Here is a 26,437-nt window from a genome sequence, read left to right as displayed (position 1 = left end):
CCTGTTCTCTTCCAGGCCGGAAGAGGGCGCAATAGTTTGCTTTAAACCCCGGTTTAAAACCGTGAGCGCCTCCATCATCCTCATTGAAAACACTGTACAGGCATGGCCACTTCTAGTCTCAACTCCATCAGGGTTAGATTGTACTTCGATTATCCTCCTCCTGCGACACCTGAGTGTCGGATGTGTTGGTTGTTGGTGGATTTGAACAAATGCCGAGTGGTCGCAGACCTGTCCAGCATCATAAAGGAAAAGTTCGGCTACAGCCGTAAGACCCTTTTAGACCTGTTCATTGAAGATTGTTACCTGCCCACCACAGAATATATCTATATAGTACGTGACAATGACAGTATACGGTAAGTGAATTAAACATTTATGCATGGATTCCATGCCACCTATTGTTTCTCTTGAGAAAATGAACCATTTAACTATAGCATTTGTAGTAAAACCATAGTAACCCCACAAATTTACCACGATCTCATTATAATATAGATTAACCATGATATTTGTCGTTTTTATCTAAAAGAAACATGGTTACTACACTTTTACTGTAATACATCACTGGAATAAATTTTCTCCATTTTTATTTACAGGGTAAAGGTATCCAGTTCTGTTTTTGTTAATGGAGGCGAGGCTTACCAAAATTATGAAACTCACAACTCCAAGGGTAAGAAAAGAGGAAGAGAGGATGAGGTGCAGGTCTGTGTTACCCAAGCTTCAAGTAAGAAACAAAAGCAAGAAGATGCTCAGATCAATGGCTCTGCACCAGCAGATAGTGGCAAGAAAAAGAAGCATAAGAAAAAGAAAAAAGAACAGAAGTCCTCCAACAATCCTAGCAACCCTCAAAAGACTATTCAACTTAAAGAGCAAGCCAACTCATCTAGCAAAACCAACAAAAAAAGCACTTCCAGTGTCTCAACCTGTGACAAATCAACTAGAGCAAAGAATCAGGAGTCAACTACAAGTTCTTCAGACAGCAGTGAGGATGAGTCTCACAGTAAGCCCTCTCCACCAAAACCTAAGCAGACTGGCACTACCAAGAAGGCCACTGTTGCTGCAAGGAAAGAAACCTCATCATCAGACTCCTCTGATGGTGCAGTTAAACCATCAACCAGAAAAAGCAACATCCCTGTTACACCCAAACCTTCTCCACTTCCTGTGACCCCTAAACTGTCAACCTCTTTAATCTCTAAAATTCCACTACAAACACCTAAACAAAGAAAGAGCTCAACAGATTCATCCTCTTTTTCCTCTTCTTCATCACCCAGCCAAGTCAAACCCTCAGCTAAGAAATCACAGGTAGCATGTCAACTCCCCTCAACCACGCAAAGTTGTCCTGATCTGTTCGTTTCTGCCACTGGTTCTAAAAACCCCCAGAATGAGACAGAGAGCTCCGACTCAGATGCCAGTGAAATAGAACTTGTGATTAAGAAGCCAAATTTACAAGGAATGGGGTTGAACATAGCTGGTTTGAGATCGAGTACTGGTGAATCGGCAGGGAGGACCAGAGGAAACACGAGAGGCCAGGAGAGAGGTAGAGGTCGCGGTGGGAACAGAGGCAGTGGGAGAGGAGGCTTTGGTAGGGCCAAGGGAACACCGTGGAAACAAGACGTGCATTACAATTATGAGAATGGAGAACATCAGAAACAAAAAGATTCTCTGACTAATGAAAGTTTTATAATACAGGTGAGAACTAAGCCATGTGTTTGCACTTACCATCTAAATTAAGTGCTACTTTTCTCTGTGACACCTTTTTATTTAGCATTTCAAGATTTGTAGTAGCTATTTACAAAATTTCACACCTGCTTTTGTGTTATTGTAGAATCCTCCAGAACCTCAACCAGTACCCCGAAGAGACTACACGACTTTGCCCTTACTCGCAGCTCCCCCTGTAGTGGGCCAAAAGATTGCCTTTAAGGTATGATCAATCATACTGGAAACTCTTACACTTGTTTTTTCAGCCTCTTGATAATATTATATGTGATCATTATTAGAGTTGGTTGGATTTTTTGGGGGGTTTCGAAGTTTTTTGTGGTGTGGTCAGTTGATTGCTCTCTTTCATGTTGCACAGCTTCTGGAGTTGACAGAAAACTACACACCAGATGTGTCTGAATATAAAGTAAAGTCCAAAGCTGTTTCATATTTTCTGCTAATACAACTGATCTTTATACTCAGAAACTGTTCTGTACACTTTTAAAACAGTGATTGCTTTCTTTAGGAAGGGAAGATTATCGCATTCAATCCTCAGACAAAGATGATAGAGCTTGAACTGCTCTCACAACGTCAAGGTATCAGCGAAACTTATTCTTTATTATTGCCAATGTTTAAGTTATTTCTAAGCCCAGAACTTGACAACAGCTTTATTACTTTTGCTGTAACGCTGTTTTTTTTCGGTGTGTTTCAGCCCCAGCTGAACCTGGGAAGTTTGACCTGGTGTATGAGAACCCTGATGGATCGGAGAGAGTAGAATATGCTTTCACACATGGATCACAGGTACCCAGTGTGCTCAAGCTCATTCTAACTATATTATTGATTAAAATATCTATACATTTTGTAATCAAAAGACAAGCAGAGTTTAACAGTGTAGCTGAATACCTTCCGCAATAAACTCTTAAAATGTATTTATTTATATTTTTTATTTAAGGTCTGGCACTTTCTTATAAACAGTATTACCCACTTAATGTATATTCATCTAATTCGCTGACAATTCATCTAATTCTTATTAGATTATTTGCTGACGGGGTGTTGGTGATGAAATAGTCCTGTGGTTTGATTAAAGAGACTATTCTTTGGAAAAATAGGTAGAAAGTGTAGTTGATTGATGGCAGTCTGTAAGATCTGAATAAAAAACAGAAAAGTTATCATTTACTTGCCTCTTTACTATATGTCACATTGTGTGAAATAAACTATACAGTCATAATTAGAATGAAGCAACTCATGCAACATGTAAATTGAAAAAAGAAAGGTTGGGCATACTGTATTTTTAAGATTTAGAGGCTATCATTTTTTAGACGCTAAACCCTTTTGTTTGTAATTTGGATTTTTACTCCATTCCCCAATCCAACCCATTTGTTGCTGTCTGATTATTTCTTTTAATTGTCTATGTGAAAGAGGGCAGTTTATTGTCAAGTGTGCATGCTGTGGTAAGCTAAAACAAGTCTGTCTTTGATGTCTTTACTGCAGCTGACGGAGCGTTGGGATTCTCTTCTGGAGCCCAGGCTCATTGTGGAGAATGACAGATGAAAATCTGATAATATAAATCTGAGCCAGAGCCATGCAGTTATTGTCAATCTTTTATTTTTGTCAAATTTTTACATCTGGTTTCATTGTATAATTTCTTATTTGATTCTTAATATCAGCGAAATAAATAGTTTTTTATACAAATTTGGACTTGCATTGTTGTCTTATTCATAAATACCTTTCATTAATAGTAATATTATTTCTTATGAATTTTAATGGATGAACCGTCCAAAAAGATGACTAAATTAAATGTGGTTTGGTTGACGGTACGCATCACGTAGGTGACGTCACACCCACAACCTTCTTCCAGCAGCAGGTGAGCATCTCATCAGTGTGACCCCTTTCGCAAGCGCAGATGGTTAAACCTGCTGAACAGTTCTCATGCGAAGCTGCGCAGACCGATCGGCGTATTACGTCACTGCTTTCAAATCGCTCTCGTGGTACCTCCAAGTCATATACCGATCGTTCTGCGCAGCGCCGCAGGAATGCGAACGAACCTCTAGTGATGCTGCTGATGTCAGAGCGCTGAGTGAGGGAGAGACGATGGCGAGCGCGCACACAGACTCGAGTCTCTCTTATACATCATAACACATCATCGTAAGGATGGATGGGAATGTCTTCCCCGACCAAGAACAGCTGCTGATTTTTCTTAAGAAGCTCAAAGAAGTCTTCGACGTGTGCGACGACGATGCGGACGGCTACATTCGCGTTGAGCACTTCGTGGATCTGGGTCTACAATTCGGCCAGGGAGATGAAGTAAGATGCTCTTAGTGGCTCAATTTCTTAACTCTTACAAACGTGAAAATGAAAAGTCAGTTGTTTCATTTAGTTAATACGGTATTAGAGGCTAGTCTCCGCCGGATGTCTTTGAAAAGCATTTCCATTAATATTATAGGGCAAACAGGTTGTTACATTCACATAGACATATCTTTATGCTATTATAAAAATAGAAATGGTTCCAATCGTTTGTGGTGTAATCATTGTGTAGATTATCGGACACTAACAATTTAATAATTGCATTTCCGAAGTAACCAAGACAACTGTCTCCTCACTCTCTTACTTCAGCTCTGATGTCATCAGGTATCGCTTACAGATTTTCAGCAGTTTTTTTATTGTTGTGTTTTAGCTTTCTTTTGACAATTTTTGTTTATTTTTTATTCTTTAAATCAGCCGGGATAACAAAATAGATTAATGAAATGTAAAGTTTCAATAGAAATCTAGATGATTTCCATAAGGATTTATCTGATGTTAACCTAAAACCTTTCATTCCTTTACTTTTCTGCACTTGGTTGATCACTGGGTTGATCTGTCTGTTCAGTTTGTCTACTCATGAGAAATGCCTGTATTTAGAGCGCGACCAAAACAAACAACATAATGACAGGGGAATCACAGCTGCTTTCACTAATCCTCATTAACCTTTTATCATCTACAGAGATGCCCATTATTCTGCCCGATTGGGCCACATTGTTTGTCACCAGGCCTTTTTTTGTCACTCATCATGTTTTTCAGTATGAATGAGATTTAACACGAATGCACAACCCCTAAACGTTCTACCTAATAACCCAACCAGCACAAAAACAGCTGTTAAAGTGCTCATTTCCTTCACTGTTACCATGGCAATCATAGCTTTACTGTGCTGACTGCTGATAGAAGGGCGCCTTTTATTTCAGCGAATCTATAAGATTTACCGACTACAAAAAATCTTCTCTTGGGTTAATCTTAAACATTATTTTGAATGGTTTCATTTTTACAAAACACCGTTATGTGTAGTTGACAGATATGGTTTATTTGTGTCCTATGGTGTGACATAGCAAAAAATCATAAAACAATCGCTTAATAATCTATTATTTTATAATATACATATATTTAACCCATAATATAAAATAGCATACAAGAGATTTATCTTCATAGTTTTTTTTTTCTATTTTTTGCTGTCTCACCATATTACACAATACCCTTTTAAGAAATACAATAATTTCTATAATAAATGCATCAATAGCTGCTTAATAATTGCTGTCCACTCTAAGGAAAGTGGCAGCTGTAACCTGATAAGGGCATTAATAAATATCTTTGGATTAGGTGTTTGCCAATTTTTTCAAGTCAAAAAATACTCCCAACAACCTGACAATTTTTTTTGTGTGTGCTGCTCTGTCCTGTGCAGCCATTTGTGGGCATCACTTTTTAATTCAGCTGATTAAGATGTTTAATTGGACTTCTTTACACATTAAATTAAATCCATAATGAATTGTGGGCCCGAAGGCTCTTTGACATTTAAAATGAGTTTCAGTTGTTGTTTTGGGCAGCAGTAATAAAAATGCAATGAGCACAACTACTTCACTTCACCTGAATATTTTACAGGAGATCTTTTGAATCGGTGCCGTTTCTAAGATTTTAAGACGTTTTTCATAGTTTCGTGCATGTTTACATTGACCGTCCCCTGCTCACGAAAATGTCATTCCAGATTAATTTTTGATTAGGATAGTCTAATTTTGATGAACCCCAGAGAGCTCGCAAAATTTACTTTGGGTATGGGTTCTGTGACTATTTTTCATGCTAAACATGGTGAGCAGTTTGCAGAAGTCAGCATGATGATAAATGGGTTGATGTTATCTGAGTGATGCTGAGCTCAGGGGTGAAGGACCCAGCAGAGGTTCTATCCAGACCTTTAGACCTGCAGTACAGCTAGCGTGCACTGGACAAACTCACCAAGTTTAATATAACAGTATGCAATAATATTCATACAAATTTTATTATTGGTGTTTATAATGTATTGTATTTTGTATTGTATTATATGGTTACATTGTTTTAGAATTTGGTATTAATACTAGCTGTTTTTTTATTTATTTTTTAATTGTTGTGTTCTATCATTTTCTAAGTTATGGTTGTGTCTTACACTCTTAAAAAAGGTGCTTCAAAAGGTTCTTCGATGCCATAGAAGAACCTTTTGGTTCCATAAAGAACCTGTAACATCCGAAGAACCTTTCTGTTTCAGAAAAAAGATTCTTCAGATTATAAAATAGTAAGAAAGAGGTTGTTCTCTTTGGAACCAAAAATGGTTCTTCTATGGCATCACTGTGAAGCATCTTTATTTTCAAGAGTGTACTTTAAGATATACAGTGTGTCAAACATCAGAATAAAATTGTATATCCCAAAGAGAACGTGTCATAATAAGATCAGTGAAAAAAGAATTGTACTGTATAGTGCCAGTCGCAGTAATACTGTTCAGTGCTTCGTGTCGAAGGAAGTGATGTAACACCAAGAGTGTGTCAGTGTGAGTTACAGCCAGAGATGACTGGTTTCTCTGTGTGGTGCTAGTCACAGATTCTGAATCATATGAGAAACAGTCATGATAACAGCCACACAACAAGGCTGCAAAATGAGGCTTTTACCCATTCATTTATTTTTTAATCTATCATTTACATTCATTCTTAAACTATTTCTTTAAATGCTAACATCTATAACAATATTCCCTTTGTGAATGTTACCTTCCATTTACCTTTTTCAATTTCTCTCTTAAATTGATATTTTCCAGTATTTCATCATTTCTCCATCTCATGTCTCTCCCGGTGACGCTGTTCATGGTTGCTGTGATTGGTACGCATAGAGAGCACGAGGATGTTTCGAGCACAGAACGTGTGTTGAACATGTGTGTCGGCCCTCGGGCTCTGCTCTCCTTCCCCTCCCACAGGGTGCTCAGTGGTGGCCTTGAAGATCGGTTGCTAACATTGAGCCTTTGATACAACACTCATTAACAACAGCACTGCTTCACTGACACTGATAGAAAACACAAATGTTTTCTGTTGTAAGGTTCTGCAGTGTATTAGATATAGATTATTCTGTAAATGTAGCAGAATGCTTAATTTACATGCCTTTCTTTCCTCCGTAGAACATTGTTTTCAAGAGTGTTGTTGCTCATCTTTTTCAGATTTTTTTTTAGGATGATGTGATATACTGACCTCTGTTGGGAATTCATGGCACTAATTGGAGGATGACGGTGTCATTTTTTATGTGACGGCTAGTAGCCAACTTTGTTTTAAAGCACGAATCACTACAATCTGTAGCATTGCAGTCATGGAGCTGTGCCACTGTCTTCCATCTTCATATCTGTCTGTCCCTCTCTCTCTGGCCAAACATTTGCTGCAACTCTGCCTTTGACCTATGTAACACGTTTGGGACAGAGGCGCATACATTTTCTCTTTTCCCCATGTCTCTGTGTCCCTCGCATATGTAGCCAACATGTTCCAGGGAAACAGAAATTTAGGGCAACTGATTTATTTACCCCATGCATGCTGTTCTGTGCCTGGTGTGCATGCACCATCATAGACACAGACAAAACCTCTTGAACCAGGTTTGATCACGGCCTGCTTTATAGCTTTGTGATCTATCCCTCCTGCTCAAATGATTGTCTCTGTTAGGTCCCTTGCGATAAACGCTTCTATTTTTCGTGGAAGTGTGGCGAATCATTTTAACTGGTTTTTAAGGGGAGGGCTGCAATACGGAACGGTTGTCAAAAGCACATCTTATCCTCTTAGAGGTGAGTATATTTAGAAAGGGGTGACGTTGTCAAGGAGCTGGGGGGTGGGGTGTTGAGGCGTAAATCACAGATATGACGATTTGCTCGGTTAACATGAGATGTCTCAAACGTCTGCCAACCCTTTTGCTTCAACAATGGGCAATGATCTTTGCTCCTGTAGGAATGAAAAATCGGTTTAACAACTTAAATGTTTCTCTTAGATGTCATTGAGATGAAATTTAGATGTTTTCTTTAACGTCTCCTGGTGTATAAAGATATTTAAAGTTTCAGAAGATAAGAGAATTTCTTTTAGTCTTGTATCCATTTATAGGATGTCACCAATTGTTTTATTTATGCCTATTTGTTATTTCTCTCAATAAAGTGGATTCTTATATTATAGCCGAAAAGTCTTGCAAGCCATGAAAGCGCAACCTCTGAGGTTACTCGAAATGCACACGTTCATTTAAAAGAGACCGTTCAGCTCGAACAGGGTTTGAATGTAAATGGTCTTGGAGTTGAATAAGCGAGTCTTGTCATGTGTCAGCAGAGTGTCGGATCAGTCTGTATCACTAACAGACAGCTGTCCATCACAAACACCTGCTGACTGTGAGAAAGAATCTCTCGCTTCTGTTCTACTGCATCATCTGTGGGAGCTGTGATGCTACACACATCCTCTCATGCATTTAAACTTCTGTGATTTTGTGGTTGCCATTCTCACGACCGCTCTCTTTTTCAGGTGAAGAACTTTGCCAAGTACCTGGACCCAAATGCTCACGGCAAAATCAACTTCAAAGATTTTTGCCACGGAGTGTTTGCGATCAAAGGTAAGAGAGCAGGTTCCCTCATAGCAATATTTCAAGCCCATTGATGCTGTTGATAAACCTATTGTTACTAGATCAAAAAGATCCTGCAGAACATTCTAGATCTGACTTGAAAATGAATTCATTTCTGTTATGATATACCACAAGATACTTTCTCATTTAGTGTGAAAAACCCTTTAATGTACCTTCCCTTAAGCCATAAAAATCCACGCCATGACACACACAGAGCGCATGACTTGTTAATGCGCAGAGCTGTTAAATACAGCACAGTGTGTACAAAAAGAAATAAAGACAAATGCTAAGTACAAGACAAAAAGTTCTATCAGACAGGTGCTTCATTAAAATGACCAACATATGGGTATCACTTCAGAAACAAACACATTTAGCTACAGTTTACACTGAAATTGATGCTGTTGGCTTTGAGAGTGTATTTTGATACACTAGGCGTATTAGCATTTAAATAGAAAAGGAAAGATGCCATGCTAACCTAAAAGGACTTAAAATGTGAATAGATATATTGAATAGACTTGGCTTCACAGCCAAACACTCCTGAATTTTTCTAATTGAAAATAACAACATTTGAACAACAGAATTACAAACATCTCTGACTGTAATTAACTGGTCATAAAATTTGTGATTTATCTGTTTCGCAACTATTTCTCTCACAATGACAACATAGTAATTCACTTGTTTGTGTGGGTTGTGCTTCTCGATTAAAAGTTGGGTGACGCTAATCCTGATTATATAGTGTCAAACACCGGACTTTATATAAAGGTTTTACTGACATGGTGACTGTGTAATCACAGTTCATCTAATTTTAGATTATTACTGTTTTAGGGGACTTAATGGGCACATTAGCTCCTCCCTGCTGGGAATAATATTTAACTCTCATTAAGAGGACAATAAGCAGGCATACATTTGTAAACCAAAGACGCTCATGTTGCTTAGCAGATCTGTGAACCAAAATTTTGCCAGCAGTACGGGGACAGGGACTCGCGCTCTACATATGGAGGATAGATAAAGGTCAGGCGGGATGCTGGGGAGTGGTAGGCAGGCCAAATGGGCTGCAGGCCCTGAGACTTGAGTGCAGAGTCTGTCACCCAGTGCCCTGTGTTTAAAGAGACCCAGTGGTCTTCCCTTCATATCACCGTCCCTAATGAATCACCCAGTCCCTGTTCCCTAGCATGCACAACACAAACATAACAGTGTGTCCACAGAGCAAGAATATAGAGCTCTTCACTTAGTCTGGGATTAATGTCTTTTAACCCTGGATAAAGGCCAGTTTTAACCCTGGGTTAAGCAATTTGTGTAGTCCCAGTTTTAACCCTGGGTTAAGCAACTTGTGTAGTCATAAAAGGGTGTTAGATGCACTTAATGCTGAATTGTAAAACAAATTGTAAAAAAGAATGAGTTATAATCACATGATAAAATATAAACAGTGTGAAGCTTGCAACAAGATGGGCTTAGATTATATTTAGTCGTGGTTAAGAATGACCCAGTGTTCAAAAATGTAAGTGTGAAAAGCACAATTTGTCCCTTTGAGGTAACCAAAACACTGTGCTCTTGTATGTGGTGGACTTGCAGGTGCAGAATTGTTCCGTTGTTTTCCATCTATCTGTCCTGGTATCAGCCCTTACTATTCAGCCCTTTGTGCACAGTTTATATATCTATGTATTGTCCACAGTATGTTCCCGATTGGGACATTCTCAGTGCCAGTGCAAGCTGTCTATGGTTCACTTGAGTTGTCACACAGTCCTGAAGCTTCACTGTACTTCACACAATGTGACCATAAATGGAGCTCAGGCCTGGGCTGCCCTTCACTGCCTCTCGCAGCAAGTTATTTATTCACGTCATGTTACTTTGCCTGTTTTATTTCTGCAGATGGGTTTGTGAATGTGAAGGGTATCTCTGTGTGAGAGTCACTTGTATGACTTTCTTTCTTTCGCAGAACACAAAATAAGATATTTTGAGGAATGTTGGTAACCAAACGGCATTGACCCCGATTGACTTCCACTGTATGGACATAAACCTTTGAAACATACGTCCCAATATCTTCTTCTGTGTTCCACTGTTTTTTTGGCGGAACTATACCTTAAAATAAACGAATGTAGTATTAAGTTATGCATGCTTAATGAATAGCCACATACTCTTCTGTATAAACATCACATATTTATTGTATCAGAACAGTGAAAGAATGTATGGATTTGTGCCCCTTTACAAGATTATTATTAATTTTTTTTGTCTCATTTTAGGCTGTGAGGAAATTCTGAAAACTGCCCTCGGGACACCCAGCATCGGAGCACAGCCGTACCAGACCGACAATGGTTACTACTATCAGGTAGGAGGAGTTTTAAATGTTAGGCTGCTTGAGGTTAGTGACCCCCAAAAGCCAAAACATTGGGACCGGTCAAATGGAAACAAGTTGTGCTGTGAATGTGTGTCTAATTGTTTAATTAGTGTCTGTTGACCGTAACAACAGGGTTCAATGAGGGGCTCTCTGATACAAGAAGTAGTTGTCTAGTAGTTTACTGTGTGATTTAATCACTTCGGCTACCCTGTTTGTGGAAAAAAATATCTCGGCCATGGTTGGTTCAAAACATTTGATGTATAGGATTTTCTTTTGAAATGTGTCCACCTGCTTGTTCTGTAATGCATTATGCAGAGGCAATAACCCAAAGGCACGTCAGAACCTGTAAGCACCTTTTGTTGGCAGTGTGTCTGAACACATTAGAACACTTAGTATACAAAGTTCTCTATTGTACGACTACTTTTACAATGAACAACCTTTTTTTCCCTCAGGCTCAGTAGTACAGATTCAATGCAAAGCTGGTGTGAACTTGATGTATTTCAGTGAGGTGAGCCAAAGACCCCCTCCCTCACTACACAGCAATCCATACTGCCACTGTTTCACTGGCTGATGCTCGAGTTACCGTTCAAGCCTTGTAAAACATAACCAGACACGGGATGTTTTAACGGCTTGTGTCAACATGCTGAATGTGGCTCAATGGATCTATCAGGCTCGAGGAGATTCCCAACATTCACAGACACTTATACGTATATACAATTACATACATGACAGCAATATTAAAGTGTGATACACATCAACCTATTAAACAATAGTGGCTTTTTGTGTCTATTAGCTTTTCTTTTTTAATTTCTATTGATTTTGTTTGCATTTAAACTTTCTTTGCCATTATCTTTTTGGTAAGTTATTAGATTTCTATGTGGGTTTTTACTTTTTGTAAGAATGTAGTTTTAACAGCCAATGTGTCATAGCTAATGTTGTTACTCAACTTCTGAACGATTTCTTTTTGGTCTGATATTTTATTGCTGAAATTAAGCTAATGTAAATGAATGTGTATCACCACTAGGTGGCGGTGTTTGAAAAGATGTGCCTTTAGCTTCATACACCAGCAGCTACAGTAGTCAAACAGTGCACTGGTATAAAACAGACTATTCATATCATTCATCACCAGCTGAAATAATTCACAATAGAAGGTCAATAATTACGGCCATGCATGAAACATTTGTTGTTCGACAATGAATTACAATTAAAGTTTTTTTTGCTGCATCAAAAAAACCCCGTGGAAATTAAACACTGTAGCAAAATGAGCGAAAGAGTGTCTGTAGCTCCTTAAGGCTTTTTGCAATTTAGGAAAGACACTGGGAATATGATCATTATCTTTACATGTCATTTTAGGACGCACTAATTAGATGTTCAGATGAAAACTTTATGAGCAGCATAAATCCATGGAGATGGAAATAAATAAATAAATCCTGGATCTGCGTTTTATAATGAATCTAAGCATCCCTTTGAGGCCTGAAGTAACGGTGTTGCAAAAAATGGACTGTAAAATAATTTAAACCTGTTTGTTAGCTCTCTTTACTCACCATGATACCCTCATACAGCACGATTTGAAAAACCCAGATGTGAGTGTGGTGTGAGGTGTCAAATATGCTGCATCATTTTTTACTCTTTATGTGTTCTGCAGTAAAGTGTTATATTAGCACTTCAAATGAGCAGAGAGGACACAAGCTTTGCATTGATCTTCTCTCGTCGTGCTGCTGCTTCTCCCTTCTTTCTCTCCATCTCTCTTTCCAAAGCACAAAAGCATTGAAATGGTAATTTTCTGTTGGGACTAAACCGTCACATTCAGGTGTATTTCTATTTTATTTTGTAAATAATACAGTATTTACTACACTGTAAACCCGGATAAGTTGGCAATACTCAAAATTTTTGAGTTTCTTGTTTTAGGTTTCTAATTTTTGATTACTGTTCAGTTAAAGTTCTTACCAAATCTTAGCAAGTGCGACTTAAATATTTAATATATCCTTTTTATGAAATTAAGTAGACAGAACTTGCGTAAATAAGTACACCATAATAAGTGCATTTTTAAGTTAACTAAATTCAATTCTTTCAGTTTCTTTATTTTACATATTTCTTAGTCTTAAAGTGCATAAATCAAAAACCTTGACTTATGCAACCCAAAACGAGCCAGAAGAGACTGATCTCAGAACTGGCATTAGCAGTTACTGCTGACTGGTGACATAACACATGTTACAGGTCAAATCGAGCTTCGCAGAGCCTAAGCACATGCACCACTCTTCTAATCAATGGTAACAAAAAAAAAATGAAAATATGTCAAACTCTTCTAAATATCTAAGAGAAGTGAACATTAATCTCTAACAAGTCTTTAACTTTACTAAAAACATAAAATAATCATATTTTTTAATTTACTCTCTTAATGCAGTCTGACGCAAAGTATGCTGGGAATTGGAAATCCTTCTTGACCAATTGTGTTGAATTAACGTGTTTAAATTAAGTAAATTGAACAAGGGGCAAATCGATTTTTTGAGTTTTAGTCAAAACTTCAAGTCAAAAAATAATCATTATACTTTACTCAAAAGTAAAAGTGTTTCAGGAACAATATTTAAGTAAGTAGAACTTTTTTATATAAAATTAAGTTTACATGACTTAATCTGTTTGCTTATTTTGAACATTTGGGTTTACAGTGTAGATGACTTCAATTGGATTTCTTGTCATGAGAAGGGGGTTCTTTTTATTGGGCAAGTGTGTGCACTGAATCTGAATTAAGGGTGTTGTTATAGCTGTCATTGTTTATATTGAGTGTCAGCCTGATCTGATTTCTCGTTTGTCAGGTGAGCACATTCAGTGAAGGGTTATCTGATCACACTGATGTGATTGTTCTCTTAAAGTCATGTTTCTCTTTATTGTCTTCATACATCACGCCTTTCATCTCAAACATGTTTGTCACGGCTGTTACCTTGGTAACCAAGAACACTAACTTTATTACAGGTAGGAAGGTATGGTCCTGGTAGAAATGAAGTTGTCATTTTTCATGATTTAAATAATTTCCATACATTCGATATTGAAATTGCTCAATTGTTCTCAGCCTTTCATGCAGACACATGATATAAACTAGCAATCAAAAGTTTAGGGTCACTTACTCATTAATGTTTTTTTCCACATATTAGAATGATAGTAAACCCAACTGTTGAATAACACAAATGAACTTCTGGAAACAAATTCCAAAAAACACTTTTTATTAAAATGAATACAAAACGTTTTTATTTAAAAAAAAGTTGTTTTAAATAAATGGTCTTCAAAAGCATATGCTTCAGATCAAAAGATATGTAAGGTCATAAGAACCATTTTTCTCAAGTGACCCTAGATTTTATACTGTAGTGCACATAAAGGAATGTGTGTAGCTGTGGGTACAGTGTGTGTATTGTGTTCAGGTCAGTTGAGTCATTATTGAAGTTTGAGGTTTCCTCTCAGTGAGTGCTGCTGAATGACAGTCGAGTCAGAGCACTAATGAGTCTGTCACATTGATTATACTGATGGATAACCACAGCGCTCAGCACACACAGACTAGAAGAGGGGATTGTCATTGCCTCTTTTATGTGACTTCCATTTGTTTTTGCAGTAAAAATGCAATTTTCAGTTCCTATAATAATTGGTAATTAATATCATACTGTATTTTTGTCTATTTATTGTATGTATCTGAAAGACAGACCCTGTGTGTATGCTGATGGGCTGAGCTGAATTGGTGAGTCATAGACTTTACTGATGTTTTTGAGAAGGTCTGGAGTCTGGACTGAACGTCCTTCATTGTCATTGAGAGGGAGAGAGAGAGAGAGAGAGAGAGAGAGAGAGAGAGAGAGCGAGAGAGAGTTGCACTGCAGGGTGCAGTCTGCTGGTGGACAGAACTGAACCCTGCTCCAGACATATAATTTATCTCTGTGCACTCATTAACTCCACAGTTACATGCATTTGATAGACACTTTATCCAAAGCAACTTTTTATGATTTGTAGGTTTCAAATCTAACCTGTGATGTTTGTGTTGCAGTCCTCATGCTCTACCAAATGAGCTACAGGAGAAGCTCTGCTCTTTTGTTTCCGTCAGCTCAAAGTCAACTCCAATGTACAGGAGAATTAATGTATCTATTCCTGAAAACATATGTTGTGCACTTTTGTGAATTTACTTTTATTAATTCTTTGTGGTAGCATCTAAGAGCAGTACGTAAATGTGCTATTTGTGCAGCACAGGTACAGTACATATGGTCCAGTGTTTGATCTACTTTGAGCATAATGAATACAGTAGAATTTGAAGCGGATTTATGCTCGAGCAGGTGGAGCTTCAGGCTGGTGGTATTTCGAGCACAGACAGGTGTTGTGAGATGAGATGCAGAGTGATATGTGAAATGAAGATGTTTTGCTGTTAGTTGGAGCTCTGGGCTCTGACTCTCACATGCTGTGCTCTTTTCATCAGGTGCACTGCATCGCGGCTCAACATGAGATTGAATATCATAGGCCAGTGTCTGTTACCTGTGAGCTTTGCACAGAAAAGGTGGCAGAATATATTTAATGGTGTTATATGCACTTGAAAAAAAAAAACGTTGAAAATAAGTCTGTTGAAAATTTATTACAGTTGTCTGGGATAACAAGAAATATTTAAGATGTTCTCTTTACAAAGCTGTCTTGCCCTAAAATTAGGGTTCTCGGGCATTGATAACATGGTAGATGGAAGCAAAGTGACTGCATTGGTGTTTACGGATTCTCCAGAATTGTTCTTTTTGTGTTATCACATATGCTGCGTCCCAATCCGCATACTCTCCGTCCTAAATAGTATTTGAAAATAGAATTAGTATGTCGGACTCCCAAAGCATAGTATGCTGAATTTAGTATTCTCAAAGTATCCGGATGGTCTACTGTTTCCGGTGAATATTCCTAGTTTGAATCCATGGACAGTTAACGGCTGATATTACCCACAACTCACCGCGAGAGGGCGGAGTTTAATGACGCTACACTTTTTAAATAAAATTAAATAACAGATTCTTCGCTAAATTAATAAATGTAAGTTTATTACATGTACAGTGAACATTACATATGAAATAATGAATTAATTAATATTTAAATGCAATGAAGAGATGTATTTTGATGTTTGTGACAGTTTATGATCACAGCGTCGTCTAGCCAACAACGGCCACTTTCGAGCCAACGGTCCAGGCACTTTTTCTTCCTCGAGAGAAAGTGCACTTTTTGTGGGATTTTTTTATAAATGGATATATTTATGCGCGCGCGTATGTGTTTCTGTTTGCGCATGGCTTTAACTGTCAAACAATTAGAAAATGTCAGGTCAGGTCGGGAAATGTTGAGAGTTCCGATGCCTTACTCCCATCCGTGTCTCCACGCAGGCGCGCAGCCGCACATAACGCGCACGGGTAGCACAGCTGTGTGTGTAGCACGTTTGGCACACAGCCAAATTAATAACGTCATCAGAATCGCCAAATTGATTGTAAACCAGGCATTAATTAAAATGTGTTAACTTGCATACATTTGTCAGGCAATTCAGATGAATAGGATAAACAAAATAACTAAAGCATACCACCCGTTATTAGTTAATATGACTTGCATCAAGAGTCTTTTCCCTTGAAATGTTATGTTTACATATGCAGATATATATGCAGCTTGTTTTGGATAATTTAGAAGAAATCTACAGAAGCAAACAGACGGTATAGAAGGCTTAAAACAAACAACTTTATGTGTATTTTGGAAATTTCCTTTCCATTAGAGCAAAAGAAGACATGAAAGCAAAATAGAACAACATCTCAAAATTGAAGAGTACATTAAGTGTCCTGCCTTAAACTTGATAAGTTTGATGTCAGACTCCTAATCTAACTATCCATTTTATATGTTTTGTATGCTGATAGATCTAAACCACCCTCCCTCAAATGTGAAACAAAGTTCTTGTGCGTGGTACAGTAAGTGTAATTATAGCAACAATAATATTTAGTTAAGCTTCTGTATTTTTGTATTTTGTCAATCATTTTTTGCAGTGTGTTTCAATTATTTTTGCAGGTTTTTGTCCTGTAAAATAACAAATTAGCGCCAGCTGCCTTTTTCAGTTTAGTGTGAAGGTCATTGTTGGTGTCCCAATAACACCAAAATAATTCAAACTTAAATAAACAAATTATTTGTGAAAATATGTCATTTTCCTTTGTGCAGTCATTTATCTTAAATATATACCTGAAACTTTAGCATAGAAAACATTTTGTGATCAAATTTGTGAATTCTACAGACCATTGTTGGAAAATGATACAACATGAAACAATTGGGTGAGTGTGAGGGATTAAAAAAAATAGTTCTTTAACATTTTTAAAACAATTAAAACAAATATGAGAAGTGCCCTTTTTTCCACTTGAGCCCATGCCCCTCAAAATGTCTGTGCACGCCGTTTTGTGTTAGTATGTTGCAGTGCGTGCATACTGTTTTGCTACTAGAGTAACTATAATGGCCTTTTAACCCTAACCCTAACCCATGATCATGAATACATGATCTTATATGCATAACACTGTGTCTATCATTGCATTTCTTTAGTGCACTGACAGAGACAAAAAAGGAAACGTTAACAAATTGTGAAGTCAAGGTTGTACATCTTGAAGTAGATTTATAAATTGTTCTTTTTGCTGGTCTCTACAGGTCTTTCAAATGAAAGCGAGAACACTGAGTGGCACGATATTACAGCTGCTGTCAACACAGCTGCCTCACAACACTAGCATAGCTGAGACTAGCAAAAATAGTGCCATACTAAAATATAAAACACACTTAAGTGCTGGCAATGCAAAAGGTGATGATACAGGCTGTCAACATGTCCATGCCACACAGAAAGCAATGACGCACATTGTGTGTTGCTAAAGTAAAGTCAGAAATGTATCAATAGAATGTGTCATGTGGACCAGGGTTAGATTATAAATAAAGGCAACCCAATTTTTAGCAATCAAGCTTTAAACATGTCCGTGGGCCGTTTTATCTCCTCTCCTATCTCTGTCTATGGTAAACAGCCAGACGTGCATGTTCTTTCATTCACCACTGAATGAAAAAAAATAACATCAGACGTTAAGTAGAAGCTTTCTCAGCATGAAGCAAACTGTCAGGCACAGCTTGAGGTCACTTGACATTACTGCTGTTAGATAAAATGTCAGGATTATGCATTGACCTAGGCTAATTTGCATTGACCTATATTAATAAAAGCCATTTGTGCGTTGAATAATTGGATCCGTAGGCACTTTTTTGCATGTGACCTCGTTGCACTGTGTTCCTTAAATTTAAAAGCTATTTTAGGCAAGTGCTCACCTCTATGTTACGTCCATTGCATAACACACTTTAGTTATAATGGCTCACTGTTGTCAAATTGAGACATAGCCACAGAGAGCTTTTCATAAATCAAATGAGTTGACATCATGCCTATTGAGCTCAGTTGGTCTTTATACTAGATGTTTACATTGTTTGTGTGTTGCTTTGGTTCTGTGAATTCGCTTTGATTTAGGCGGTGTAGGAATGCTGTCATTTGTATGCACACTGTGCTCAAACTGCCAAGTCTGTGTTCACTGTCCTCGCTGTGCTTTATACTCTCACTCTCTCTTTTCCTCTTCCAACCCACTCTGTGTCACACTGGTATCTTCATGAACATTTGAAGCTTCTGGCAGCCGACTTAAGCTTCATGATTGTTGACATTTGTTGGGTGTTTATTCTTGAACTGATCATGAATTTGCTGTCTGATTTCTTATGCCTGTCGGCTCATTGGGTCTGATTAAAGACTGGACTGTTTGTGACCCCTCCCCTATTTTCTCCCCCTCTTTGTTTTTTTTCAAATTCCAGCGGTCCACCTAATCTACCCGCTGTCAATCACAAAAAGGGTAAGAAGGAGAAAAAAGGTTAGAAGAGATAAAAGTCATGCACATGTGCTCACTGAGTGGGAGGCTTCACCCTCTAAATTAAGTCTAAAGGGACACTTCACTCATACTGTTTTAACTGTTTAATGTAACAGCAGGATGGTTTTGGTTATTAGACTGTATGCACATCAGTCAGTAATATTTTTCATATGTATTACTTCTTTTCATATTTACAAGTGATTATTGGTAGTATTAATTTTTGGAACAACCCTCTAACTAGGGATGCACCGAATGTTCGGCAAATAGCAAAAAACGCAAGTTCGGTGTTTGGCCGAATATGTGAAGTGGCCGAATAAATTTGACCAAACATGACTCGTGATACGATAGAGAGAGAGAGAGAGAGAGAGAGAGAGAGAGAGAGAGAGAGAGAGAGAGAGAGATGCGCTTTATTACTGCCACAAACATTTTGGCAGTGTGTGTGTGTGTGTGGAGCATTTTAAAGTGTCAGAGAAAGACACAGCACGGGACTTGCCGCACGGAAGTAAATTTCCGAATGAAAGCGTCTTTACCGGTCGGTAACTTTACTTTAGACGGAAGCGGGCTGTCTGACAGTAGCCCTGCCGCTCGCGACATCCTTTGACATCATACAGTGGTCGCGTGCGCACAGTTCCATGTACTAAACAACTTGTCAAAGTATGTTCTGTGCATCCTGGCTACGAGTGCACCTTCTGAGAGAACAGTCAGCTTTTGTGGGCGGAGTTTGGAGGAGAGACGTGAACTGATATGGTTGTCAGTCAGAATTGCTTGCATTGTATATAATAATCCAACAGTTTTAGTTTATTCGTATTTTTATTTTATAGGCCTAATGTGGAATGACAGTTTTTAATGAAGTGTTTTGTTGTAGGGGTACAGTGTAACTTACATTACATACTTTTAGCAGTCAGTTATAGGCCTAATTAATATAGGCTATTCATGAAGGGAGAGGGCTCAATCTTTTGTTTGAATTTACTTTGTTTTGCTCAATTTTATATTAAGTTGTATTGTATTTTATTGAAAAGCAAGACAAATTATAAAAAGCACATTTTGACTATTCAGTTTGTGCAATAGTGAAAAAAATGGCTTAATAAATAAAAGAAATGCAAAAAACCATGTTCGGTGTTCGGTATTATTCGGCCTTCGGCCAAGTGTTTCACATCATGTTCGGCTTCGGCCAAGAATTTTCATTTCGGTGCATCCCTACCTCTAACCTTAGGTACCTACTTAACAGTATTAAATTGTGCAATGGACATGTATGAGATTTATTTAGGGAATGTTATAAGCTGCTTTTCCACCATCAGGCCAAATAGTCCCAGTTGTGATTCATCTTGAGCAGGGTTCTGCCCAGTTCAGTAACTGGGTTTCATGGCATAAATACTAGGGCTGCGCGATAATTTATCGTGATACCACTAAATCCTATTGAAATCGAGCTGGCTGCGATATGCAATGTGTCGATTTTTTTTTTAATGCGTAGCTTGTCCGTGAAGCACGTCTCTGGGATCAGTAGGAAATGGTGCTCGATCACAAAGAGTCACTTATAATGTGCATTTGAAAAAGCAACACCCGTCAAACATGATCATTATAAATATACTTTATTATCATATAAATACCTGATGAGGCTTAAGTAACAGTGATAAAAAGATGTCCATAGGCATTTCCTAGATTCTAGAAGGTGTTATGGTCTTCTTCTGCAGTGCGTATTTGGAGATTCCGCACGAGAGCGCCCTCTGGCTTTCGGATGCAGCACCACACTACTTCACTCAAAAGCTGTGCATAAATCACGTGATATTTATCATCGGTTTATCGCAACAGCCCTAATAAATACACTACACGCCCCCTTCTAATAAACATGTTTATCTATTTCAGTAATTCCAATCTAAACAAATATTAATTGCTATACCATACAATACCTTATTAAAGAATTTTGTTTTCGTCTTTGTTGAAAGTTGAATGTTTTGAAAGGGCCTTTTTCTGTTCTGGAATGACTGTACGCTTGTGTACAAGTCATTGATGGGTTTGAGTCATGAGTGTTTGGCACTAAGGTGTTCAGCTGGGTTTATGTTCAAGTTTATTTATAAAGCACATTTAAGCATGGACAAGGCCAACCAAAGTGCTGTACAATTGACAATAACATATCACACCAATTAAAAAAGTTACACAATAATAAAGACTATAATAAAAAAAGTATAAAACAATGTTTCTATGTATTAAAAGCCAGAAGAAGAAGAGATGGTTTTTAAGGAGGCTTTGAACTCAGATCAGGTGGAAGCCGATTGTATGTGAGTTGGTAAGTTGTACCAAAGAGTGGGACCAGTTACTTCGAAAGCTCTGGACCCCCTAGTCTTTAGACGAGTTCTGAGGATCTGGAGGAGAAATTTGCCCTCAGATCGTAAACCCTAGCCAGGGAGTATGGGTGGAGTAAATCAGATAAATATGGGGAGCATGATTGTTTAATGATTTGTAGACAAGTAGTAGCAATTTGAACTCGATTCTATAATGAATCAGTAACCAATGCAACGATCTCAGGAGAGGAGTGACATGATCGAATTTCTTGCATCCCTTTAAAAAGCTGTCAGCCGCGTTTTGGACTACTTCTAGACGTGAGATTTTGATATGCCAAAGTAAAGTGCATTACAGGGTTCAGGTCTGGGATTTATGCAGACCAGACAAGTTCTTCCACACTCGACTGAATCAATTTCTTTTTTAATCTTGCTTTGTACACAGGAACATTGTCATGTTGGAATAGAGAAGGGCCCTGCCCAAACTGTTGCTATAAAATTACACAATTCTCTAGAAAATCGTTATATGCTGTAGCACTTAGATTTGTGATCACAGATATGACTAAGACTGGAACACACTACAAGACTTTTAAAATCTGAACAGATTTTTTTAAAACTAGACATCATACACTTGCAGACTTTTTGAAAGTTTCAGATAGAAACACACTAACTGATCAAATCCGCAGACTGGCACAGACTTTCTGCAACAAGTCCAGACTGAAAATCTGGGCAAAATCTGAGCAAAAGTCTTGTAGTGTATTTTAGCCCTAAAGCAGTCAAATGTGTTTATAAGATGGGGTGTCCCAATAATTTTGTTCATATTGTGTATTTACCTGTGCTAGTGGAAAGCCTGTAGTGATGTGGCGACTCATGATTGGTCACGTTGCCAAGAACTTTGTCAGTCACCAAGAGGTATGAAGTTTGCTCAAGTTAATTAAAAGGTATTTTAAATATGAACTGAAATGTCTCTCTTATTCTTATTTTGTTTTGGAAGGCCTTCTAATGCTTTATTTCATAGCGCTACTGTGGAAAAAGGAACTGTAACCATGGCTTGGATTGGCACAAACCGTCATGGTTTTGCAACAAGAACCGTTTGACCTGATTGTATTATTTATAATGTCCTGGGGGTGTTCTTATTGGACTCTTAAGCAACTACCTAGGAACCGCACAGAACATCTTAGCAACAGCATAGCAATGCCCTTTAGCAACCGCCCACAACACCCTAGCATGGTGCCAGCGACTTTTGCATGGGCAAACACTACTCATAATTTCTTTAGGAAATATGAAGTGTAGTTGTGGAGGTAATAATGATCTAACAGTCTAACAGATCGAAGTTTACATGTTCAAGCAGAAATTCGGGAAAATGTATGTTTCTTGTTGCAAGCTGCGTGTTTTCTGCAATCCTTCGGGACCTGACAACAGGAAGTAATTGGTGTTTAACCACACACCTGCTGAAATAACAATGATCTCTTCCAAACAGTATGTGAAAAATCTAGATATAACTAGTAAAACAAGCATAATGGAATGACTTTATATGTGCATGCATATAAACATACTGCAGTAATGTGTGGCCAACACCCTCATGTTCCCAAAACATCATCTGTATTTTTCCAATCTCTCTTTCTGTCTGTTTTTCTCATAGTATAAACTCAGGCTGTAGCAGTGCATCACAGAGGCAGACGTAATGCATAATGCATTTTGGTCTTATGCTGTGAAGAATGGTTTGCCGCTTTAACAGAGACAGAGCAGATGATGCGAGAGTTAAAGGGTGCGGTTCGAGCTGCTGTTCATGAACAGCCTGCTGATGGTGCTGCACTGAGCCCAAGGGAATCGTGGGAAAGTGGGGCAGCACTGAAAGAGAGAGTAAAGGAGGAACATCTCTTTATCAAACTCAAGAAATCACACACACACCTGCACAAACCTGCATCTTCAACCTCATTTTCAATTCTATTTCACCTCCTTCCTCTCTTCATTTTGTAAAACCCACATCTCTGCTTCTCTTTGTATGATGACAGGTTTTACACTTTTCACACATATACATTCATATGCAGAGCAGCATGTGTAAGACTTCTCACGTGAAGCCCGGAAAGTGTGAAAATGCTTGTTAACATGTTCACCATTTATTAGACTTTCATGTCACGCCTGCAGCTGGAGCTCTGACATGTTGAGTGAGAAAGTGCTTAAGATGTTTCATCGATCAACGGTCATAAAACTAATGTAACTCATGAACTCGAGTTTACCCCTCCCCAAGCCTTTGTACATGGTACGTACACTGGGTTAGCATGGGATTAGCATTGTTTTTACCATGGCTACTTACTGAAGCTGCTTTTAACCATGGGTTATGTAATGTTTTACATTTTGAAAAGGGGGTTAACAGCAAGACAAATATAACACATGATTATACTAACCTAGGTGTAACAATGAACCTTAACAATATTAATTATTACACGGCTCGTTGGAATGCTTGATTCTGACTGGCCAGTCGCGACATTTGCAGGTTCGTTATTCCAAGATAACTACCTCTCAAAACTAATAACACACAGTAATATTACAGCGTTTATTGTAAATAGTTTATCAACGTGGGTCATTCTCTTTATTAAAATCGTGAGTCCTGTAATGACTATCCATCTTAGACGTATGTTAGACGGCTTGGGCGGAGCATCCGTTAACTCCTCCCCTTCAAATGTCAGTCTGCAGAACTGCTGCCAGTTCCATTTCAAAATGCAACGGCTGTTTTTATACATCCAATCAAATCGCAGACAATGACGAAAGCCACGTCCACTATTTTTCTCATTCAAAGTTCCATTTAACTCAGAAATGCGTCAAAAAAACGGAAGTAAAAATGATCGCAACTTCCGGTTCACGGGGACTTTAAAAGTTAGTCACTTTTGCCTTTGGCTTGTCTATAAATTGTAGATTTTGTAATTTGCAATGCTGCGCATGGTTGAGATTCACTGGGGTGATGCTAGTTGGGGACATTTTCAGAGTCTATTTCATGGATAAAAGATGGAAATCGGCTACATTTTGAGGTGGAACTCCGCACAGTTCTAGTTCTATGTACCTGGCTGTCCGTAATTCTTGGTTATAATGTTTTATTGTGTTTTAATTTTGATGGTGATATTGGAGAAAAAAAACGCCAGACTTAATAAAGTTTTTCTAAAGACTCACGTGGTGTCTGGTGTGAAAACAAACCTGATTTGTTCACATGCATCACATGATCAACCCCTCTCGATTCACAAATGCTTCTCATTTACTTATTTGCTTTGCTTACCGCAGTGCTTTAATAATCAGAAGGTTAATTATCTGTAATCGTGCATGAAGACAGTATTATTCAGCCGAGCTGAGGACAAGCTTAAGATAAGCGTGTGTATCGCGTCAGTACACTCACACACTCTGCTTGATGTCACGCCTGTGGGACGGCTCAGCTGAACAGTTTCCTAGCAACAATATAGAGAGCGAGGCAGAGAGAGAGAGAGAGAGAGGGAGGGAATGTGTCAAGAGTATGGGGAGGTGATTTGCTCGGGAGGAGTGGCCAAACACCCAACAACTGTTGCCAGATCAGTAGCGTCTGTCTTCGTCTGTGTTTGCGTGTGGGTGAACGTGCACGATCGGTCGGCGTAGGTCAGGGCGAGTGAAAAGAGGAGGGTTTGGATCATTTGGAGCAGCGCTGGCTGGGTGTCTTCTGCTTGGTAGATATAAGGATCCCACACGTCCACAGGAACAGAATCTGACAGGAGTGTGGAATTTGATTTCACCTGTTGGACTGTGGCGAGGGTGGGGATCCTGGAGGGAAACGGGGACTCCAGGTCCTGGTCGTCCTCAGCTGATGGGGGCTTAACCGGCAGAGAGGATGGAGAAGATGGATCTTCAGTATTGAGCGGCGGGGTAAGAACAAGCACTGCGCTTTGATGAGAACTGGTAGAGAGAGTTGATGATGCTGAATGGGAAGAGAGCATGAGGGGATGAGTGCTGCAGCCGTTTGAAGTCTATTGTCCCTGCTTGATGTTACTATAGAAAAATAACTTAATCTCTAATGTATTTCCTGTAAATGATCATTATATGGTGTGTAATATAATAATTATTTTACTTAATGTACAACGTTACTTGTAACCATTCACTACAGTGAGGATAATACAGTACGTTTTGGCTATCTAGTGACTCTCTCCATTGAATTTTTAACATGTACGTGTAGAATTACTAGATGAGCAAAGGTTTGGTACATGATCTGGAGGATCTAGGCAGGGTTCTGGAATTCGGTAGGCTTGTCTCTTCCTGAAAGACTACACCTGTACTTGCATGACAAGTTGAATGAATGACTAGAGCCAGGCTGGATTGTGTGGTAATCTGTTGTGAGGGGAAAGAGGTCATGCTATTGAAATGCTAATCAGATGTGTGAGGAACTTTAGGCTGCTTGTGTGCGTTTGGACTGTGTGTACCCTATGCGTATGCCTACCGAACCAAACGTTGGTGACCCCATTGTTTCTGTTTTCCTCTTGCCGTTGATAAATTCCTGCCGGGCAAAAGTATATATATATAGTTGTTTTTCTTTGTATAGCGAAATGGAACTAATAGTCTCAAAAGACCAAAAGACTAATTGATTGTTTTGGTAGTTGGTTTTCCTCATAAACTTGTCTCTTGGGAACATGGCTAATGGTGTGGTCTGGGAGTTTCTGGAGGGGGGGGGGTTGGGGGTTGTCTGAGTAGAGATTAAGTAGTTGATGGGGGAGGCACTATGGAGTTTTGAATGTAGCTAAAAGTTGGACTGCTGTATATGAAAGGTGAAAGGAGATATTAGGGTGCTGCAGCAGTTTGGGTGGGCTCTTAGACAGTTGACCACCTGCTAGTAGTACTGCATCCACATGTAGGGTTTTTTAATGTGTGTGTTAGTGTGTTTCGGTAACTTTGTTTCTCTGGTAAAGGACATTCTAGAAAGGTCAAGGAACAATAGCAGAGACATTCATTGAAATTCCTTCCCATGGTGCCCCTTATACTGGTTTGTTTTGCCAAGGAGTCTCATTCAGAATGTTATTGGCTTCTTAAACTTCACCCATTGGGTGCACAGCAGTATACACTAGTAAATGTACCGTAAATGTGACAGCTAAAGTTCGATCAATGCACAGAGCAATTATAAAACAATTAGTTGTAGGTCTTTTCTATAGCATAAATGCTAAATATGAGAAAATTAGCAATGGATACGTTTTTTTTATATCCCCACTGTGTCAGATATATTATATCGTAATAAACTGTCTTGACTATAATTGCAATGTATTAATGTATATATCATATAAATGTCTGGGAGGCATTTTCCCCATTTCAATGATTATTGAATAAATGAGTGAAAAAAGAATACATAT

The 26,437-nt window shown here is 38.5% G+C and overlaps 2 protein-coding genes across 2 annotated transcripts in view; both read left to right on the top strand.

Annotated features, from left to right (window-relative positions):
• Positions 1 to 43: 43 nt before the first annotated feature.
• coil (coilin p80) lies at positions 44 to 3,369 on the top strand. The gene is made up of 7 exons (XM_057346433.1): positions 44 to 353; positions 591 to 1,683; positions 1,820 to 1,915; positions 2,069 to 2,116; positions 2,216 to 2,285; positions 2,402 to 2,490; positions 3,181 to 3,369. The coding sequence occupies exons 1-7, from the start codon at positions 103 to 105 to the stop codon at positions 3,238 to 3,240; spliced, it is 1,707 nt and encodes a 568-aa protein (XP_057202416.1). The 5' UTR covers positions 44 to 102; the 3' UTR covers positions 3,241 to 3,369.
• Positions 3,370 to 3,747: 378 nt separating this feature from the next.
• The window catches only part of rab11fip4a (RAB11 family interacting protein 4 (class II) a), a 40,407-nt gene continuing 17,717 nt past the window's right edge, over positions 3,748 to 26,437 (top strand). Inside the window, exons 1-3 of the mRNA XM_057346010.1 lie at positions 3,748 to 3,993; positions 8,487 to 8,574; positions 10,824 to 10,909. Coding sequence (XP_057201993.1) covers positions 3,841 to 3,993; positions 8,487 to 8,574; positions 10,824 to 10,909 — 327 coding nt within the window. The 5' untranslated portion in view covers positions 3,748 to 3,840. The remainder of the gene's footprint in view (positions 3,994 to 8,486; positions 8,575 to 10,823; positions 10,910 to 26,437) is intronic.

Source organism: Triplophysa rosa, linkage group LG11 (assembly GCF_024868665.1).
Source record: "Triplophysa rosa linkage group LG11, Trosa_1v2, whole genome shotgun sequence".
In the NCBI taxonomy this organism is placed as follows: domain Eukaryota; kingdom Metazoa; phylum Chordata; class Actinopteri; order Cypriniformes; family Nemacheilidae; genus Triplophysa; species Triplophysa rosa.
The sequence above is the reverse complement of the archived record's forward strand: the minus strand, read 5'-3'. Positions and strand labels throughout refer to the sequence as shown.

Excerpts from the sequence above, each read along its gene's own strand:
- coil (XM_057346433.1), top strand. The coding sequence starts at position 103 with ATGGCCACTTCTAGTCTCAACTCCATCAGGGTTAGATTGTACTTCGAT. Across the intron at positions 354-590 it reads CGTGACAATGACAGTATACG|GGTAAAGGTATCCAGTTCTG; the intron begins GTAAGTGAATTA and ends TTTTATTTACAG. Across the intron at positions 2,286-2,401 it reads ACTGCTCTCACAACGTCAAG|CCCCAGCTGAACCTGGGAAG; the intron begins GTATCAGCGAAA and ends GGTGTGTTTCAG.